This window comes from Mobula hypostoma, chromosome 24 (genome assembly GCF_963921235.1).
Source record: "Mobula hypostoma chromosome 24, sMobHyp1.1, whole genome shotgun sequence".
Lineage (NCBI taxonomy): Eukaryota > Metazoa > Chordata > Chondrichthyes > Myliobatiformes > Myliobatidae > Mobula > Mobula hypostoma.
In genome coordinates, this window is record NC_086120.1 from 28,452,012 (window position 1) to 28,474,461 (window position 22,450).

The window sequence follows — 22,450 nt, forward strand, 5'->3', positions numbered from 1 at the left end:
CACCCCCAACCTTTGTGTAATCAGCAAACTTACTAACCCATCCCTCCACTTCCTCATCCAGGTCATTTATAAAAACCATGAAGAGTAGGGGTCCCAGAACAGATCCCTTGAGGCACACCACTGGTCACCAGCCTCCATGAAGAATATGACCCGTCCACAACCACTCCGCCTTCTGTGGGCAAACCAGTTCCGGATCCACAAAGCAAAGTTCCCTTGGATCCCATGCCTTCTTACTTTCTCAATAAGCCTTGCATGGGGTACCTTATCAAATGCCTTACTGAAATCCATATACACTACACCTACTGCTCTTCCTTCATCAATGTGTATAGTCACATCCTCAAAAAATTCAATCAGGCTCGTAAGGCATGACCTGCCCTTGACAAAGCCATGCTGACTATTCCTAATTATATTATACCTCTCCAAATGTTCATAAATCTTGCCTCTCAGGATCTTCTCCATCAACTTACCAACCACTGAAGTAAGACTCACTGGTCTATAATTTCCTGGGCTATCTCTACTCCCTTTCTTGAATAAAGGAACAATATCCGCAACCCTCCAATCCTCTGGAACCTCTCCCATCCGCACTGATGATCCAAAGATCATTGCCAGAGGTTCAGCAATCTCCTCACTTGCCTCCCACAGTAGCCTGGGGTACATCTCATCCGGTCCCTGTGACTTATCCAACTTGATGCTTTTCAAAAGCTCCAGCACATCCTCTTTCTTAATATCTACATGTTCAAGCTTTTCAGTCTGCTGCAAGTCATCACTACAATCACCAAGACCCTTTTCCATAGTGAATACTGAGGTAAGGTATTCATTAAGTTCCTCTGCTGTTTCCTCTGGTTCCATACACACTTTCCCATTGTCACACTTGATAGGTCCTATTCTTGCTCTTCACATACTTGTAGAATGCCTTGGGGTTTTCCTTAATCCTGCCTGCCAAGGCCTTCTCATGGCCCCTTCTGGCTCTCCTAATTTCCTTTTTAAGCTCCTTCCTGTTAGCCTTATAACCTTCTAGATCTCTACCATTACCTAGCTCTCTGAACCTTTTGTAAGCTTTTCTTTTCTTCTTGACTAGATTTATTACAGCCTTTGTACACCACGGTTCCTATACCCTACCATAACTTCCCCGTCTCATTGGAACGTATCTATGCAGAAATCCACACAAATATCCCCTGAACATTTGCCACATTTCTTCCGTACTTTTCCTGAAGAACATCTGTTCCCAATTTAAACTTCCAATTTCCTGCCTGATAGCTTCATATTTCCCCTTACTTCAATTAAACACTTAACTTGTCTTTTCCTATCCCTCTCCAATGCTATGGTAAAGGAGATAGAATTGTGATCACCATCTCCAAAATGTTCTCCCACTGAGAGATCTGACACCTAACCAGGTTCAATTCCCAATACCAAATCAAGTACAGTCTCTTCTCTTGTAGGCTTATCTACATATTGTGTCAAGAATCCTTCCTGAACACACCTAACAAACTCCACCCCATCTAAACCCCTCGCTCTAGGGAGATGCCAATCGATATTTGGGAAATTAAAATCTCCCATCATGACAACTCTGTCACTATTACACCTTTCCAGGATTTGTTTCCCTATCTGCTCCTCGATATCTGTTACTATTAGGCAGCCTATAAAAATCACCCAGTAAAGTTATTGACCCCTTCCTGTTCCTAACCTCTACCCACAGAGACTCCGTAGACAATCTCTCCATGACATCCACTTTCTTGCAGCTGTGACACTATCTCTGATCAACAGTGCCACGCCCCCACTTCTTTTGCCTCCTTCCCTGTCCTTTCTGAAACATCTAAAACCTTCGTTCCACGTGCCCACCAATCTCTAGCTGAGTTGCCTCTATTATAGTAAACCCAAACCTCAAGTTTTCGACTCTCCTATCTTGGGAAAAAGATCATGACCATTCACCCAACCCATGCCCCTCATGATTTTATAAACTTCCATATGGTCACCCCTCAGCTCCTACAGTCTAGAGAAAAAAACGCCTCAGTCTGGCCAGCCTTTTCTTGTAAGTCAAACATTCTAGTCCCAGTAAAAAAAAACACTTGGCAGTCATGCTTTAGCTACTAACATACCTAGAAATGGCCAACAACATCCAACCTAGAATTGCTCTAGGGCATGCCCTAATGTAAAAAACAACATCTTAGCAAGGGAGGTCATTGTTTACTGATCTCTCATTACAACCTTTTGGCTGCTGTTGAACTCACTGGAAAAACACAAGTTTAGCTTTAGAAAGCAAAAATGTGTTAGAAATACTTCGGGTTGTGGCGACCCACTTTCTAGCACACACGAACTGGCTCACAACAGTGCGCGCAGGCAGAGGGCCGGCCCCAAAAAGGGCGCCAGGCCATCCTCACCAGCAGGGGGAAAATCCCGCGCGTGGAAAGGGTCTGGGAATATGCATTCCCCACAGTAGTCCCGCCCAGGGAGGGTGGGAACGGGAAGGCTTTAAAGCAGGCCGCAAAGTTTGAATAAATCGCTTTATCGCAACTCCAACTCACCGACTCCGGGTGGTTATTCTAGCGCTGTGTGTAACACACCGCTACATTTGGTGACCCCGACGGCCCAAACGATATTTGGGCCAGAGATGACGGACGCTGCATCTGTTCATGCAGTTTCATTACAACTGCCAAGCTTTTGGCCGCTGAGACCCCGTCTGTGGTTGGAACAGGCAGAAGCACAATTCCACATTCGGCAGATAACCTCGGAGTCCACTCATTACTACTACGTGCTGAGCTCCCTCGAGCAGGAGACAGCTGCACAAGTTGAGGAGTTTATACAGTCGCCCCCAGAGAACAGTAAATACACAGCATTCAAAGCCCTGCTCATAAGGACTTTTGGACTCTCACGGCGCAAACGAGCACGCCGCTTAATGCACCTGGATGGTTTGGGAGACAGGCCACCGTCGGCATTAATGAACGAGATGCTGGCACCGGCTGAAGGACACAAACCCTGCCTCATGTTTGAGCAGGTGTTCCTAGAGCAACTGCCCGAGGAGATACGCCTGTTGCTGTCCGACACAGATTTCAGCGACCCCCCCCCCCCCCGGGGAGGTGGCGGCCCGAGCAGATGTGTTGTGGAATGCCAAGGAGAGAGGAGTATCCGTTGCACAGATCACCAAGCCGCGTGCCCAACGACAGACCAGACCAGGCCCGGCAGCAGAGCCCAACGAACAATGGTGCTTCTACCACCAGCGGTGGGGCACAGAGGCCCGCTGCTGTAGACCACCCTGCAAATTCCCGGGAAATGCCAAGGCCCAGCTGCCGCCGATTGCTACGGCGGCTGGCCATCAGGACAGCCTCCTGTACGTCTGGGACAAGCAGTCGGGACGCCAATTTTTGGTCGACACCAGAGTGGAGATCAGCGTTTTACCTCCGAGTTACGACACCCGCAACAGAGAACCCGGACCCACCCTGAGGGCCGCAAATGGCAGCACAATACGAACCTACGGCACCCGCACGGTGCAGCTACAGTTCTGCTCCAGCCGGTTCATGTCGAACTTCACACCGGCCGCCGTGGCCCAACCACTCCTGGGGGCGGATTTTCTGCGAGCCCACAGCCTGCTGGTTGACCTGCAAGGGAAGCGACTAGTCCACACCAAGACTTTTCAAACGTTCTCCCTGGGTGAAGCAAAGTTGCCAGCCCCACACCTGGACTCCATCACGCTGTCCAACAATGAATTCACCAGGGTCCTGGCGGATTTCCCATCAGTACTGACACCGCAGTTCACGGCAGCCATGCCCAGACACGGAGTACAGCACCACATCCCGACCCAGGGACCACCCTTCCACACCCGTGCTCGAAGGCTTCCTCCGGACAAGCTCCGACTGGCGAAGGAAGAGTTCAAGAAGATGGAGGAATTGGGGATCATACGACGGTCCGACAGCTCATGGGCCTCCCCCCTGCACATGGTGCCCACGGCAACGGGGGGCTGGAGACCATGCGGTGACTACCGCAGACTGAATGAGGCTACAACGCCAGACCACTACCCTGTGCCGCACATGCAAGACTTTGCAGCAAACCTACACGGCGCAAGGATCTTTTCCAAGGCAGACCTCGTCCGGGGATACCATCAAATCCCGGTACATCCGGATGACATCCCCAAAACAGCACTCATCACCCCGTTTGGACTTTTCGAATTCCTCCAAATGCCGTTTGGTCTAAAGAATGCCGCACAGACTTTCCAGCGGCTAATGGACGCGGTGGGACGCGACCTGGACTTTGCATTCATCTATTTGGACAACACCCTCATAGCCAGCAGTAGCCGGCAGGAGCATCTGTCCCACCTCCGCCAGCTCTACTCCCGCCTGAGCGAATTCGGCCTTACAATCAACCCAGCCAAATGCCAGTTTGGACTCAATACCATCGACTTCCTGGGCCACAGGATTACTAAAGACGGGGCAACCCCGCTGCCCGCCAAGGTAGACGCGATTTGCAACTTCCCCCGACCCAACACAATCAAAGGCCTGCAGGAATTCGTGGGTATGGTGAATTTCTACCACCGTTTCCTCCCCTCAGCAGCCCGCACCATGCACCCCCTGTTCACTCTAATGTTGGGTAAGGGGCAAGGACATTACCTGGGACGAAGAAGCCTCAGCCACTTTTGTTAAAACCAAAGAAGCCTTGGTAAACGCCGCGATGCTAGTGCACCCCAGAACGGACGTTCCTACTGCCCTCACTGTGGACGCATCCAACACAGCAGTTGGTGGAGTGCTGGAACAACTCATCAAGGGTCGCTGGCAACCCCTGGCAGTCTTCAGCAAACACCTACGACCACCCGAACTCAAATACAGTGCTTTCGACCGGGAGCTATTGGCACTATACCTGGCAATCCGGCATTTCAGGTACTTCTTAGAAGGTAAGCCCTTCACCGCGTTCACAGACCACAAACAGCTTACCTTTGCGTTCACTAAGGTGTCCGACCCCTGGTCTTCCCGCCAGCAGCGACATCTGTCCTACATCTCAGAGTACACAACGGACATCCGGCATGTCTCGGGGAAGGACAACGTCGTGGCGGACGCACTATCCAGACCTACCATACAGGCCCTGTCCCGGGGGTGGACTATGCAGCGCTGGCAGACGCTGAGATCCCCAGTTACAGGACTGCAGTCTCCGGATTGCAGCTCCAAGACCTCCCCGTAGGCCCAGGTGAGAGGACCCTACTATGTGACGTAGCTACCGGCCAACCCTGCCCCGTCGTCCCAGCAGCCTGGCACCGGCCGGGTTTTCGAATCCATTCACAACTTAGCGCACCCCTCCATCAAGACAACCGTCCAGCTGGTCTCCAACAGGTTCGCGTGGCATGGGCTGCGTAAACAGGTCAGTGAATGGGCCAAAACGTGCACGCAGTGCCAAACGGCCAAGGTGCAGTGGCACACCAAGGCTCCGATGCAGCAGTTCGAACCCACTCGCCAGAGGTTCGACCACATTCACGTGGATATCGTGGGGCCCCTGCCAGTGTCACGAGGAGCGCGGTACCTCCTAACTATGATAGACCGGTTCACCAGATGGCCAGAGACAGTCCTGCTCACCGACACCACCTCTGAATCCTGCGCCCGAGCACTGATCGCAACCTGGGTAGCCTGCTTCGGGGTACCGGCCCACATTACCTCCGACAGGGGCGCCCAGTTCACCTCCTGCCTGTGGTCAGCTATGGCCAACCTTTTAGGATCGCAGCTACACCACACAACTGCCTACCACCCACAGTCGAACGGACTAGTGGAGCGTTTCCACCGTCACCTGAAGTCAGCTCTCATGGCCCGCATGGAGGGGCCTAACTGGGTGGACGAACTTCCCTGGGTCCTGCTCGGAATCTGCACAGCACCCAAAGAGGATCTGCACACCTCGTCGGCCGAGTTGGTGTATGGCGCACCCCTGGTCGTCCCAGGAGAGTTCATACCAGCCCCAAGGGGGCAAGAGGAAGAACCCACAGCAGTCCTGGACAGACTACGGGAGAGGCTCGGTAACCTGGCCCCCATACCCACTTCACAGCATGGACAGAGCCCGACCTGCGTACCCAAAGACCTGCAGAACTGTATGTTTCTTTTTGTACGACGGGGCAGACACCGGGCACCGCTACAGCGGCCCTACAAGGGGTCGTTTAAGGTGATCAGGAACAACGGGTCCACGTTCGTGCTGGACATTGGGGGGAGAGAGGAGGTTTTCATGGTGGACCGACTCAAACTGGCCCATGTGGACTTGGCGCAGCCTGTCCAGGCTCAGGCACCACGGTGCAGAGGCAGACCTCCCAAACAGAGGCCGATCCAGACTATGGACATTGGGGGAGGTATCGCTGGTTCTGGAGGGGGGGGGGGTTATGTGGCGACCCACTTTCTAGCACACACGAACCGACTCACAACAGCGCGCGCAGGCAGAGGGCCAGCCCCAAAAAGGGCGCCAGGCCATCTTCACCAGCAGGGGGAAAATCCCGCGTGCGGAAAGGGTCTGGGAATATGCATTCCCCACAGTAGTCCCGCCCAGGGAGGGCGGGAACGGGAAGGCTTTAAAGCAGACCGCGAAGTTTGAATAAATCGCTTTATCGCAACTCCAACTCACTGACTCCGTGTGGTTATTCTAGCGCTATGTGTAGCACACCGCTACAGGGTTTCTATGCCCTCACTCTATAGAGGACAGCTGAAAACTCAAAAAGCAAGTCAATACATAAACTTGTACACAAATGCTTTGAATTTCAGCTGGTTTCCCAGCACAAAGTGGATGCTGGGCATGACAGGGTGGTCAAAGGAAATTTGTTGAAATAGCGCATCAAGGATGGTGATTGATGGGTAAATAAAGCTGAGATATCGTGTTGCCTGAGTTCCTCCAACACCTTGTGTGTGTTGTTCAAGATTTCCAGCATCTGCAGAACTTCTTGTCTTTATTAATGTCAATGTCAGATTACTCCACTATTTCGCAAGATAATGGCTGCTCATTTTAGCAATGAATACTTCATCTCCTGAACATAAGGGGAAGTGCAGTGGTTAAGAGAAAGGGAGGGACCACAAAAGAAATAAAAAGTAGAAAATGCAAAACGATTTAAATTCAAAGACCCAGTTGCAAGCTCCAATGCCTTTGGCACACATATTAGGATTCAAGGAGGTAAAAGACAGACAGAGTGGTTCAAACGTCAAGAAATCTGGCATGATTTAGATGTCCTATCTACTTACACAATGTATTCAAACTGTGCAAAACACTGAAAAAATCACTTCACATACAGTGTTTTAGTTTGAACAATCTCATGTGCACAAGGGAAAATTGGCAAAATGTCTTCTGTTATCCTTCTTTAGAAAACTGCCAGAGAGTAATTTGACTTTTTTCTCTTGTGTGCATTTATGAAGCTGTTATAGAGTCACAGAGTGATACAGCACAGAAACAGGGCCTTTGGAACAACAAGACCACACTAACAATCAAGCACCCATATTCATTAAATTTGCAGTAATGCTATTTTATTCTCTCCATATTCCCATCAAACTCTAGATTCTACAATTGACCACTAGGGAACTTAGAATGGCCACTTAACTTTCCAACCTACATGTCGGAGATGTGGAAACTGGAGCACCCGAAAACGCTTACTGTCACAAGGGGGCACAATAACACTAGAAACAGAGCAATCCAGATTAAGGATCTGTAAAAGTTGTGACAGGAGCAATTGACTGATCTTGTTTCCTTTCCCCTCAGACGTTGCTTAAATGAGAATTTCCTGAATTTTCTTTTATTCCATATTAAACAGCAAAGTAAGTGACAAACTGAATAAACTTCTAGATACTGAATATTGGTAAAATTATTGATAGTTATCTGTCCAAGATGCACAGAATTGCTTCAAAAGTTCATGCCATGAACATAGGAGACTTTCACCCAGAAGCAGTCCAGAGATTCTGAATCAATTCATAAACATCAGCGGTGGAATAGAAAGTGGTCTTGGGTGATGGTGTTAAATGCTTGAGGCCACTAGATATACATCCTGTCTAACACTGAGCTCCATAAGACAACAAGCCTAGTACATTAGGTAGGACCTCCACAGACAGTTAATATGATATGGAATTCTTTGTCTCCTTCTACTCTTTAAAGGTCTGAAGAGTAAAAAGGCTTCCTGCCCTTGCATTACCTGATCATGAAAACCTCATTGTGCAGGTAGTTTTCGAACTTCTTCTGAAAGGCGGCCTCCTCAGCTTCCCTTTTGAGCTGTGACTCTGTTTTTGGACAGGCACAGCATTCACCTAAAACCTGACAAACGTCAGTCTGGTTTTGCTTCTGGACATCTTCAGTTTCACTGTGAGTCGTAGATGCTCGAGATGGCAACTTTAATCCTAAAGGACAGGGATCAAAAATTTGTTGTTGTTATTCTGTCCAGCTGGTTAACTAAAACTGTATTGTAACCAAAGCGCCTCTGTTTCAGAGCTGAGCTGTGTTGTTATAAGGATTCGTAGCAACCACTGTATCAGTAGTGGTGTCTTTACCTTTTTATCTTCCTCTATTTTATAAATAGTGAGCTAAAATCCAGATAGGCAAGTTCCATTGCCTAACAGGAACTTACAGATCATCTTTCACATGAGACTACATAATGGAGCTTTAGTCAGTATTTCATCAAGGAGAATAGGTATAAAACCTAAATATTCATAAGTACTTTACAAAAGTACTTTTCTATTTCACGGCTGAACATTTTCCTTCCCTCCTTTGGTGCTCCAAGGTCAACTAGAAAATCAGAGATTGAACTGGGATTTTCTGGTCTACATGGCATATCTATCAGCTCCCAAATTACTGAGGAAGCAAGGCAATCTCATACAATTTGTGTTGACTCTGTCAATACCAGTTTAGATCCATGATAGCAGACTTGTCAGAGTCAAGATTGGAGATCAGACTCCCTCAGTGGATGCGAATCCAAAATCTCTGCTGATACTGTAGTACTAACTCTAACTGCTACACAGCTCACAAAGTTATAAGCCATGAAAGTGTTCTACATGATTGGGTTCTTTGGCTCACCATATCCTTGATGACATTTTGCTCATCTGCATTAATCATATTTGTATTCATGAGGATCATATCCTTCTATGCTTTGCCTATTTAAGTGTCTTTGAATTGTAATTACTGTTGTTGGAGCAAAGCACAGGAACAAATCTGCAGACTGCAAGCTCTTATACAGAAATTAAATAACACTCTGTTTTAGGTGAGAAATAAACAGTGGCTTGGTCAACAGAGAACACTTCCTTATTTGAAATGAACTATAACCATAAGATTTTTATGGCTATCTAATAGGGAAAAAAAATGAGCCACTGACAATTCAGGAGAACCTAAAGTGTGCGACTTTTGGTTTATAGGTGATCTCTGCAGTGGGGTTCAACTCACAGCCTTCTCATGCAGATCTGAGTGTGCTGGCTGGCATAATTCCCCAGTGCTTTACTGTGACTGAACAAGTTCACCTTTTATTAGATGAGAGTACAAGTTTTTGATTATATCTCTGCTAAAGTAGCTGACTTAAAAAAAACAGATGCTTGGACACTGGAAGTTGGAAACGGAGCAGATTGGTAGATGCATCAGTGAGATAGGAGTCAAGATCAGGGCCAGATCCATCAGAGTACACCCTGATGCTACTTACCCTTCTGGCAGTAATCAAACTCATACAGCTCACTGTCCTCTGGCTGCTGCTGCCAGAACACCAGGTAGTGGGTGATGTTACCATTAGGATCTGTCGGAGGCTTCCACTTCAAGATGATCTGGGAGGAGGAGTTGGAAACTGATATTGGATCCAGTGGCACCGAAGGAACTGGAATACATAACAGGAGCAATTCTGAATCCTTGCAAGTTGATGTATTTATCAGCAGTGATGGGGAAGAAAAGACTTTATGGTCTTCCCCATTTGCCTCACATATGAAATTACTTCATTAACAAGGGCAGCTCTCTCCAAGCACAGTAACACAGTAAATTCAAAAGAGTAGAATAGCAAGGATGAAATTTAAGCTCTGAGAACTTGTGAATTAAGTATGGATAATGAGAAACTAACAAAATCAAAAACATACATCTGCTTCTACTGGCTACGTGGACTGAATTTCAATGGCATGAGGGTTTACATTTAGTCCACAAGCTGCAGTCTGTCCTCTTTCTCAGTAACAAAGATTTGAGCAAAGCAAACAGAAGCACAATGGGAGATACAATGCTGGCACTGAAACACCTCTGATGTTTTGTGTTAGAGGGGACTCAGATGTTAAGATGAGAAAAGAAATGTTTGCTGTCAAAAGCTGCTCTGCTCTGCAACAAACCTGAAAGATTAACAGATTAAGATGGCAGCATACTTGATAGCAGTGGCTTCTACGAGGTGTTATTTTCTTTTAATAAAATACTTATGATTGTAAGATCCTGCTGGACATTAATAACTTAAAAATACTATAGGTCTATCCCATCAGCGGGCTGCTTGTTGGCAGAGAAACTGAAGGAGCTGGACTTGGTACGGATTGTGCTGCTGTCTGCATCAGAGTGGCGGAATCATCAGTGTGCGAAAGTGGCGTGCAGTCTAACAGCAAGTGATTGTCTTTGTCGCTTTTTCTTGTGATTGCAAGACCCTGTTGGACATTGTTACTGTGGAATGCTGCAAGTCCAATTCGCTGATTTATTGGCGGACAGCTGGGGAGCTGCGTGGTCTTGGTCGTAGTGAGGACTCGGCCTCAAGCCGTGGTATCACCTGTTTATAGCTGCCCAGGAGAGAGGTGTCCCAGAGGCGGCGTGGCACGGTGTTCAAGCTGGAGTTGGTGCTACCCCCTCCCCAGTGTTTACTCAACAGAAGACAAGCTGTATTGTGTTCGACTGCAGACTATTGCAAGATTCACAGACTCAGGGTCTTGGGCTTATTTTTTGCGTGTGACTGTATTTTACTGATAGCTTGTGTGTGTTATATTACCTTGTGCCGAGTGTGTTGATACTGTGTTTTACACTTCGGCCCCTGAATAACGCTGCTTCATTTGGCTGTATTCACAGGTGTTCATCTATGGTTGACTGAAAATTAAACTTGAACTAAGAAGCAAGTGATGACACGCTAACAAAACTGGGCTCCACTAAATAACTGAAAGCAAACAAAAACCTGCAGTTACAGTAAATCCAAAATAAAAAAAACAAAATATGCTGGAAATACTCGGTGGGTCTGTTCTGATGAAGTGTCTTCAACCTGAAACATTAGCTGTTTCTCTTTCTACAAATATGGCCTGGCCTGCTGAGTAATTCCAGCAAAATTTGCTTTTATTTTGGATTCCACCATGTCTGACTCACGGCGCTCAATGAGGTGAGTTCAAATCATATCACGATAATGATTTAATAGAATAAATTTTGAATAAAATATCAGAAATATTCAACCACTGTAGTACCTATTTGGTCCTCTACTGTTCATTAGCAATCTAAATATGCAGTCCTTACCAAGTGCAATTATTAGTGACTCAAAACCATGAAAGCTCTTAAGCATAATTTAAAAAGACTGAGAAAGCCACTCACATCAATTTGGGCAATAAATGCTGAGGGATAACAGAAACATGCACTCAGAGACCCCGAGGATAAGGTGCTGGAGTTGTTGTTATTTGTGGGGATCTCCATTCCTCCTTAGGAGGTCCATCGGATAACTTGTTCCCACTCTAGTTCCAGAGTGGCTGAAGGGCCATAAGTGGATCCCCAGACTCTGCCAAAGACAGGGCGGGCAGTATTTTGGTTGGTGGGTGGTTTGAAATGAACAGGCAGACAGAGCCTTAGTACCCTCAACTAAAGGGTAATTGGTGTGTCACTCAAACCAAGTGCTCAAATTGAAAAGAAGAAAAAATAATTCACCTTTTGAAATAGTTACAACCTGATTTACAGCAGGTACAGCACAGATATCAACAGCCATACTTTGTCTAGAGGAGAATTAGTGGGAGGGTGTACAAAGATATAAATGTCTCTTTTAAAATCAAACACTGACTTTTCATCTACTTCTTAAATTTTATAATATTTATCATCAAATGGAAAAAATGTACAGTAATTCAGAAAGCAGAGCTGGTTGAGCAGATGATTTTCTCTCCAAGGCAACCAGAGAAATTGGGAAAGGATGAGCTGTAGGGCTACCCTGAAGGGAGATTGCAAGTATCAATTGTTTTCATAATGAATGTGGACACAGAAATCTGTAATGGTAAATAGCAGATAGCACATACAAGCAAGTAAAATGATGGACAATTATGTAAATTAGTTCTATAAAGTTTTAAAACATACTGCCTGCTGTGGTGCGAATGTAGACAATGTCACTTTTGGCTCCATGATTGTGCCTTTCATCACTTATTGTGAGTAGGGTCTTGACAAAGATTGCATACTGCGTCCAGGGTTTGAGGCCGAGAAGCAGTGACCCTGGATTAACTGATTTCCCATCTGCTCGCCCAGGGGGTTCCACATCTACCACCTTCCAACTGTTTGTTCCACAGGCATCTTGCCCTTCAAATTCAGTCACGTTCTGGTAAGGCCTATTTCAGAAAAACCACAAATATAAAGACAAATCCATTAACCTGCTGCCAATAGGACATTTTGTTCATCACCTACTGCTAACCTGGATAACCTACCCGTCATCCTCCTCAAGTTACAAACAACACTGGGAAGTTGACATTTATCTGCCCACACAAGTTACCCCTGAGAAAGTGACAGGGTTATGCCTTCTTTAACCACCACAATCAATGTCTTGAAGGCACTCCCATTAGATGGGAAGTTCCAGAATTCTGATCCAGTGGCTTTGAAAAGGTTTTATGTTTGACGATTGCAATTTACTGGTATACTGATACACCAACACTCCTTATCCTTTCTTAGTGCTGGTAATGATTCTTTTTAAGTAGTTTCAGTGTCTCTACTGGGAAATACACACTGCAGGTCAGGTAAACCAAAAGAAGAGGGGATGGATATAAGGGGGTGGAGAATTTGCCTCATTATTGGAGTTATTTGATCCCAGAGACTGTTGTACTTCTTAAGTGCTGTTGGGGCCTCACTTCAGATGACAAGAGAAACACATTCTTTCACACTAAGATGCCTTGCAGGAGATTTTGAGGTCAGAGGTCAGCCACCTGCTACAGAATAGCTAGCCTCTGTTGCAACAGCTAAGACATTTATTGCCTAATTTTGTACGGTATCTGTTCAGTTACTGGCGACGAAAGGCTCAGCAATGTTTATTACAGTAATCTTGTGAAAACGTCAAAGGGCATTTTTGCTTCTTTTTTGAGGGTTTTACCAGCTTTATTTGTTGTGTTAACATTTGGACAGGTCTTAAGAGTTGGTGTTCTCATGCACTCGTTCTCCTTGTCTACATTACAGGTTTCAGACAGTTTTGGTGAATTGCTGATTGCATCCTCTTAAGCAGTGCACACTGCTGCCACTAAGCAGTCTACACTACACTGCAAACACAAATGGTTATTCCTATTACTAATTATTTTCGTAAACTAAACCAAGCATAATGGAAAAAGATGCATGGTGCTGTTGTGAACAGATTGTACCCAGATTTTTAAGCAAAATGAACAGAGAATAACATACATATGATACTTTTTTGCAATAGGGTAAAGGTCACTGAGCCCATTTCAAATAATCTTTTGTTTCCCATCCATTTCTTCTTTTATCAACTACACCCTCACATCTTTTGTCCAAGGAAAATTAAAAATGAGCAAAGAATTTGGGCTGGTTTTAATTGCCAGCAGCAGCTTTAGAGCAAGAGCTGTGATTACTGGCAGGAACGCTGTTCTTTCCTCCATGAACATTGCTGACTGCACAATCACCCAAAGAATGCTCAAAACAGATATTTAAAAAAAAGAAATGAAAACCGCACACCCAAGTACACTGTATTTTAATTTTAAACAGTGTGTATTATTTTATGTACAGATAACTGAAAATGATACTTACGCCTCCTTGAAGAATACCATGAAACCTAAGAGGTCTCTGAAGTCCGGTGGCCAAAAGGGCTGCCACTTCAACACAATCTTATCAGTTGTAGTTTTATTGTAAACAAACTTCAAGAGCTGCGTTTCACCTATGCATGGACAGGGAAAGAAAATTTCCATTAGTTTTTCGTTTCTCAAACGACTTGGAAATTGCTTTTCAGCATGACGCAGCTTCCCACCCAACTAAAAATCTTCCAATCAACACACATCAAAGTTGCTGGTGAACGCAGCAGGCCAGACAGCATCTATAGGAAGAGGTACAGTCGACGTTTCGGGCCGAGACCCTTTGTCAGGACTAACTTAAAGAAGAGATAGTAAGAGATTTGGAAGTGGGAGGGGGAGGGGGAGATCTGAAATGATAGGAGAGGATCATGGGACAGAAGGCCCAGGGAGAAGGAAAAGGGGGAGGGGTGGAAACCCCAGAGGGTGGGCAAGGGGTATAGTGAGAGGGACAAAATAAATAAATAAATAAATAAATAAACAAACAGACAGACAGACAGATAGATAGATAATAGATGGGGTACGGGGGCGGGGGGAGCATTAATGGAAGTTTGAGAAGTCAATGTTCATGCCGCCAGGTTGGAGGCAACCCAGACAGAATATAAGGTGTTGTTCCTCCAACCTGAGCGTGGCTTCAACCTGATGGCATTAACACCACCTTATATTCCGTCTAGGTAGCTAGAAAGTGTTTGCTAGAAATGACCTGCAATCCATGAGCCTTATCAAGTAACTTGATGGATATACCCATGTATTTAGTTTGGTCTGTATTGGGAGTTATTAGAAGAACAATTTGACTTGTGCCATAAAGATTAAAATAATGGGAATCTGTGAGTGTGAACATTATCACCAAAACAGATTACCTGGTCACATATTATTGTTTATGGAAACATGCTGCACCCAGAAGGGCTGCTCCATTCCTCCACAATACATTAACAGCGATAATGATGCTTATCTGCAGCTGTGTTTGTTTACGTACATTACATTAATTGAGTCAATTATAAAGTCAGGTAATGGAATACATTGTCAAAGACTACCCATGGAAACGTTTGCAAGAAAGATGACTAACATATACCATACTGTAAACTACAAATCCTAGGTGTCAATGCACAATTTGCTACCATCATAAAGTAGCAACAGGATTTAGTGGATTTACTGGGATTTGGTTTGCTACAACTCAAAAACAGCGTAGTCAAAGACTACAGGTCTAACTGCTGAAGTTTACCACCCATGAAAGGAATTTAAGGGGTAAAGAGATAAAAACATGTTCATACTTTCTCTTTAAAGATTGTGAAAACTATTGGTAAGGCTGGCGCCTTTAGCAATCTTTGATAAGATTACTGAGAAAATGTTGAAGCAGTGCAATCCAAGTCGCGATCGTACCTACCAATATTGTGAATTCCAGAACTGTAGATTATTTTTCAAATCAGGATGGTATGTGTTAACCAAGGGGAGCTTCATTTGGATCCATTACCTTGCTATTCTGTCAACACCTGCCTCTTCATCATCTGACTTTTATCACTTTACCTTTAGCAGCTATACCTTCAGCTCTGAAAAATTCAGGTTCTTGAAATCTCTGCTTAAACTTCTCTATCCCTTTGAAAATAAAATATCTGCAGTTGCCAGAAGTCTGAGGTAAAACAGAAAATGCTGGAAACACTCAGCAGGTCACACAACATCTGTGTCAAATAAAATAAAGGTAACACTACAGATTGAAAGCCCTTCACCAGAACTTTACAACTGAAATCAACCATTTGAAGTTATAGAGAAGCCAACTAGACACCAACTTGATTTCTCACTTTTCCAATTCTTTTGTTGTTGAACTGAAACATTAATTCCGTTTCTCGTTCTACAAATGCTGCTTGACCTGTCGATTGCTTCCAGCAGTTTGTTTTTTTTTCCATGCTGTTTTGCCAATCTTTTTTTTAAAAACATATGTTTCTGTGACCAAATGGGTGTTACATGTTGTTTGATAACATTTTCCAGAAATGTTCCATCTTTGGGGATTTTGCTACAGTGAAGGCACAGCATATAAGCTAGTTATGTTATTGTTATTCCTGGAATCAAAGGAAGAGACTCAAAGAGGACAACTGAAATTTGGGGAGAAAAATTTTGAGCAACTTCTTTTGCAGGCTTTAAATAAACACTTTTCATCTGTATTCACTAAGGAACAAGATATTGTTTTGGAAATTTCAGCTGGGATGGTAAATTTCTAGAGAACATTAGTTAAAATGGAGGAGGTATTAGATGATAGTGTGTCTATAATTATGAGAGCAATTACTATCTACCCCATCACCTATCTATGGAGAGATGTCCAAGACAGGCGGCACTGGTTTGAAGCAATCAGAAAGAGGTTCACAGGGGTTCTGAGAAAGAACTTTTCCACCCAGAGGTGGTCGGAAGTCTGGAACTCATCACATGAGAAAACAATTAAGTCATATTGTCTCACAACATTTAAGCAGCATTTAGACAAGCACTTGAATTGCTAAGGCATAGTAGGGATGAGTATAGTAGGTACTTGATGGTCAGCAGAAATAATGGGCCTCAGAACTTGTTTCTGTGCTGTATAGTTCAAAGACTAACTACTCATATGCATCTACACATCTTAATTTTCTGAGGTCTTTCAGGATGTAACAAGCAGATTTGATAGAAAGGACTCTCCAATACTGATTACTTAACATAGAAAGAATAACCCACGTTAATATTATCAAAAGATAATACTCACAACTTAAACAAAGAAAATCAAAGAAACAGTATGTTATTTAGTGTGTGATTATTAAACAAAGTCCCCATCACCTATTAAGATTTAATATTACGATTTAAAAATCTCACATGATGCCTGGTCTCCATTCGTTTTTTGTGCAATATCCATTTTTTGTTGTCGCCCTTTGGTCCCTGTAGCCACCTCCATCTTGTATATTTCAGACAAGCACAGCTTGGGGTTGTAGTGGAAAAACATTTTGCCCTGGGCAATAGTCAGGTTGTGCTTTTCCCAATCCCACAGTTGCTGCAAGTTTTGATTGTCCAATACGTAGAAGGAATAATTCCTGGATGTCAAATATAAAAGCAGAACAAACATGGAAAGTAAATACAAATTCTTATTTAAATTTGGAAGAGAAAAATAAAAAAATAAACACACAATTTCTTTGTGAAATATTAAACAAAGGAGCACCTGGTAACATGCCGTGCAGTGCAAATCAGGCATATCATCTATCCTTATTTTACGTGAATATATTTAGAAATTCCCACCCAAACCATTCAGACTCTCCACTTCCCTCTCCCACTTCATAGCCCTCTGTAAACAGAAATCTATTTTCAGGACCAAACTTTGGATCAACCCTCCAAATATCACTTCTTGCTAGCTGTGCATACATTTCAGTCCATTTACATTTAATTGGAAACATTTTAGGCTACACTGTACTGTGCAAAAGTTGTAGGGTTATAAATGTTCCTGAACCTGGTGACGTAGGACCCAAGGGTTCTGTACCTCCTACCTACATCATAACAGATGAATGAACTAGCTGTATAATATAGTGAACCAGGAATCCATATTCTCAATTCTTCCTTTGGCTTCAGCTCTAATTCAAATCCACGTATTGCAAGTACTTCATGTACTACTGTAATATATGTTAAAAATAACATGATAAAACGGGACCAGAACTAGCTCACCTGTCCTCAAGGCCTACCTCCTCATTCAAAATGATTATGTCTGACATAACCCAACCTGAACTCCTCTCATGTTAGTTCCCCAATTACCCAATGTATTTACCTCAACTTTATATACTTCTGAAGATCTAGCCTCCATAACTTCTGGGGAAGAGAATTCCAGGAATTCATCATCCTCTGAAAGAAGAATTTTCTATGCATCTCAGTTTTTAACATCCAGACCCTTATTTTGTAACTGTGGTCATTCATTTCCAAGTCATGCCCTCTTAGGGTCATAAATGTTTCAACACATTATTCTACACCCCCCAAAAAAATACAAATCCATTCTAATTAGTTCCTTGATAGGATAATCCTTTCATCCCGGTAACCAGCCTGGTGAATCTCCTTTGGACTGCCTCCAGTGTTACTATATCCCATCTTAGGCAAAGAGGCTAAAATTCTGTAGAGTACTCCAGGTACGGCCTCAGCAATGTCCTGTACAATTGCAGCAAAAGTAAACTCCAACACATATGCAGTGAAGGCCAATATAGCATTTAACTTTTTAATAGCTTACACTTTGCTGCCAATTTTGTTGTGATTTATCCACAAGAACATCCACAGCTCTCTGAACTTCACTCATCAGCAGTCTCCCCACTAGATAAATAATCCACATTTTGATTCCTCCCTCTGAAATGCGCGACCTCACACTTTTCCACATTAAACGCATTTTGGTAAGTTTTCACCAGTTTAATCAAACTATCTATATGCTGTTGCAAGATCACAATATCCTCATCACAGTTTACCCTTTCACCAAACCAACTTTTCTGTGATTGGCAAACTTAGATACTTTGTATTCTGTCCCTTCTTCCAGGCAATTAGAACACAGAATTAGTAAATAAATAAAGTTCAAGAACTCATCCCTGGGGTAATCTTTGCAAATCCAGATATACTACATCTACAGATTCTGCTCTATCAAATCTGCTTGTTAGATCCTGAAAGAATTCAGGCAAATTTGTCAAACGTGATTCACCTTAAATACGGCCATGTTGAATGGCTTTGATATATTAAACTTCCCTAAATGGTTAGCTATTTCTTCTTTGTCTACTGATTGTAGCATCTTGTCAACATCAGATGTTAAACTAACTGGATAATAGTTCCCTGCCTTTTGTCTTCCTCCAATATATTTTGAAAATCTTTACAAATCACATACTGCAATAAAATTTAGAAAATGGTAAATATTACAAAAACAGCAAAAAGAGGGACTTAATTGAAAAATCATACATATATAATTTACATATAAACATGGTACCTCTATAGACATGGTTTTCATGACTTACCCAGGTTCCAGAGTTTCACCTTGAATCAAATGTAGGCTGCGGAAAAAGGATAGCGACACCAAAGCATAGGAACTGCGGATCTTCAGGTAGCCAGTGATTACTTCAATTAGACCGAGGTTTGCTTCCAGCTCTGCTGCAATATTGGCTGAAGAAGAAAGCAAGAAAATACAGTTGTGTGACCACATGCACAAAGGAAACTAGAAATCGCACAGAATTTGCAGAATTTGAAAGAAACATTACTCTGGGGTGACACATAAACTCCCACTCTTCATACTGAAACCATTTCCTGCACATGAGACAACAGTACGAAGAATGTGTACAATGAGATGTTCATACAGACAGAAAGAATAAAGACATGTCAACTGCACTGCAGGAATGAATAAGTGTACAGGGAGTGAGGCAAGAGTGAGAAGTGGACAGGTTTTCTAAATGGCAGGAGACAAAGGTGTTGGTGTTCAGAGAGACCAGGGAGGTTCTAGTTACCAGGGTGGTACAGCAAACAATTAGGTAGGCAAACAATATGTTAGACTTTACTGCAAGATCTGTTGAGTGTAACAACTGGACTGTCACTTCAGTTATTTCTTACATCACTGGTGGACAAACTACTGAAGAGGATTCTTAGAGACAAGATTTTTATAAATAACTTACATAAGGAAGTGGAATGGTGGGTTAGTACGTTTGCTGGTGACACGAAGGTTGGTGATATTGTGGATAGTGTAGAAGGTTGTCAAACGTTACAATGGGATATTGACAGGATTCAGAGTAGGGCGAGAAGAGGCATATAGAGTCCAATCTGGAAAAGTGTGAAGCGATACACTTTGGAAGGTCAAACCTGAAGGCAGACTACAAGGCTTTTGACAAGATTCTTAGCAATGTGGAGGAACAGGGGGAACTTGGGGTCCAAGTCTACAGATCCGTCAAAGTTCCCGTGCAAGTTGACAGGGTGGTTTAGAAAGCACCTGGTTATATTGGCCATCGTTAGTTGGGGGATTGAGTTCAAGAGCCATGAGGTAATGTTGCAACTCTATAAAACTCCGGTTAGACCATACTTGGAGTACTGTGTTCAGTTCTGGTTTTCTCATTACATGAAGGATGTGGAAGTTTTAGAGAGGGTGCAGGAAATTTACCAGAAGGGTCTCAGCCCGAAACATTGACTGTTGATTCATTTCTATAAATCAGACAACCCCAACAGGCGGACCGCGAGAACTAAGTGCTGACCCATTAACACTTACGTGAGCGCACCTGTCATAACATGTAAATAAAGCGCACGCTGCTCTAATTTATTTTAACCTCATCCCACACCGTACACTTGACCTATGCCCCCATAGAGCGTGCAAATCTGTCATCTAAGCGAATTGTTACCAGCAGTAAGTCATGGACCCTAAACCAAGAACAACATGGCCTGCACGAAAAAGCACAAGATTGACCAGGAAAACCGTCAGTTCAAATCTGACTGGACTGATCAGTTTTGTTTTACTTTACTGGACCATACCAATGCTAAACTGACCTGCTTAATATGCATGCAGTCTGGAACTGTCTGCAAATCAGAAAATCTAAAGCGGCACTTCAACACTATGCATGCTGCCAGTTTTAATGCCAACTACCCTACAAAATCAGATCAACGCAAACAAAAAAAATTGCAAATATGATATCATACAAGCACTCTATTTCTACTATCTGTACGTCAACATCTGCACAAGAGAGCACAACAGCTGCATCATTGCATGTGTCATGGAATCTTGCCAAAGCTAAGAAGCCACTCGCTGATGCCAAGTTGATTAAAACGTGTGCAATTGATATGGTTGGTGAAGTTTTAAGTCATGATGAGAAAACCAAGAAAACGGTTGTGGAGTTATTAAAGACGATGCCATTGTCGGCTAACACGGCAACAAGAAGAGTAGGAGTTTTAGCGGAGGAGTGTTTTTCCAATTCTGTTGCCTCATCCTGTTGCTGTCACTTCTCTCACCGATTGGTGAGTGAATCAATTTATTTTTGTCCATTTGTCAATCTTATTGTGGTATAATAATATTATAACAACAATAATATTGATAATTTCATTTATAGCTACATTTCATACTTCAAATGTTATATAGCTTAATTAAAAAGAACAAATAGATTAAATGAGAGAACAGAAACAGTGGAAAAGGCTAAAATTACTACTACTAAAACTCTTTGTGTGGAAGTGGTGAAGACTATCATGTTGTGTGTGTGCATGCGTGTGTGTGTTTGTGTGCGCACGCGCACACACATCTATCTTAAGTTCCAGGTGAGTTCTCAATGTGATAGCTGACAGTTGTGATAGCTAGATTCATAATTAAATGGTTGGTTTCGGACTTATTTTGTTTCAAGAGTGCATTTTTTTTTTCTTGTGTGACCCACAACACAAGCTTTGAGAATCCCAGGCCTAAATTATTACTACCACCACTACTACCACCACTACTACTACTACTACTACTACTACTACTAATAATAATAATAATAATAATAATAGTTAATAGCAGCAACAACAATATCTGCCCATAAAACAACTTACTGGCGCAATGAAAAAAAAACCTGGATGTTTTGGCCCTTGGCTTGGCATGCTTGACATAATTTGGCCCTTATGGAAAATTAACTGGAGAACCCTGCCACAGATGCTACCTGACCTGCTGAGTTACTCCAGCATTTTGTGTACATTGCTTTGGATTTCAGCATCAGCAGAATTTCTTGTGTTTATGATTTACCACAATGCTGCTTGGATTAGAGAGCATGTCTAATAAGAGGAGGTTGAGTGAGCTCGGGCCTTTCTCTTTGGAGAGGAGGAGGATGAGAGGTGACTTGATAGAGGTGCACAAGATGATAAGAGACATAGAGTGGACAGCAGCACCTTTTTCCCAGGGTGGTTATGGCTAATGGGAGAGGACATACTTTTAAGGTGAATGGATAAAAATATAGGGGGGGATGTCAGAGGTAGGTTTTCTACACAAAGAGTGGCAAGTGCATGGAACGCATTGCTGGGGCTGACTGTAGAGGTAGATACATTAGGGACATTTAAGAGACCCTTTGAAAGACACATAGATGGAAGACAAATATGGAGGACCGTGTGGGAGGGAAGGATTAGATTGATCTTGGCGCAGGTTAAAAGGTCAGCACAACATCATGTGCTGAAAGATCTGTATTGTGTGGTATTGTTCTATGTTCATATGAGGGTCCTGGTCAGGCTCGACTTAGAATACCATCAATAAATCTGGTACTTGCAATTGGACTTCTACAAAGTTCCAGCATTTAATTTCTGAGATAGAGGACTAATCATATATAAAGTGAATGAAGCAGATTGGACTTACAGTTCAGGTAAGTAAGAGGTGATCTTGTCAAGTAATGGAATTTGATAGTGTAAAAGCAGATATGTTTCTCATGAATGGAGTGTCTAGAATCAGGAGTCACATTCTCAAAATAAAGGTTTGGCCCTTCAGGATAGAAAGGAGATTAAATATATTCACCTAGAAGATAATAAATCTTTGGGTTTCTTTACCCAAGAAGACAATGGAGTATATTCCAGAA

General features: G+C 43.4%; 1 protein-coding gene across 2 annotated transcripts in view; it reads right to left on the bottom strand.

The window, feature by feature from the left end:
• Positions 1-22,450, bottom strand: part of LOC134337491 (insulin receptor-like) — a 226,202-nt gene that overhangs the window by 33,807 nt on the left and 169,945 nt on the right. For both annotated transcript variants that reach the window (XM_063032554.1, XM_063032553.1), the window contains exons 5-10: positions 18,911-19,055; positions 16,761-16,975; positions 13,894-14,020; positions 12,235-12,479; positions 9,611-9,778; positions 8,123-8,324 (exon numbers count right to left, since the gene is read on the bottom strand). In XM_063032554.1, coding sequence (XP_062888624.1) covers positions 8,123-8,324; positions 9,611-9,778; positions 12,235-12,479; positions 13,894-14,020; positions 16,761-16,975; positions 18,911-19,055 — 1,102 coding nt within the window. The remainder of the gene's footprint in view (positions 1-8,122; positions 8,325-9,610; positions 9,779-12,234; positions 12,480-13,893; positions 14,021-16,760; positions 16,976-18,910; positions 19,056-22,450) is intronic.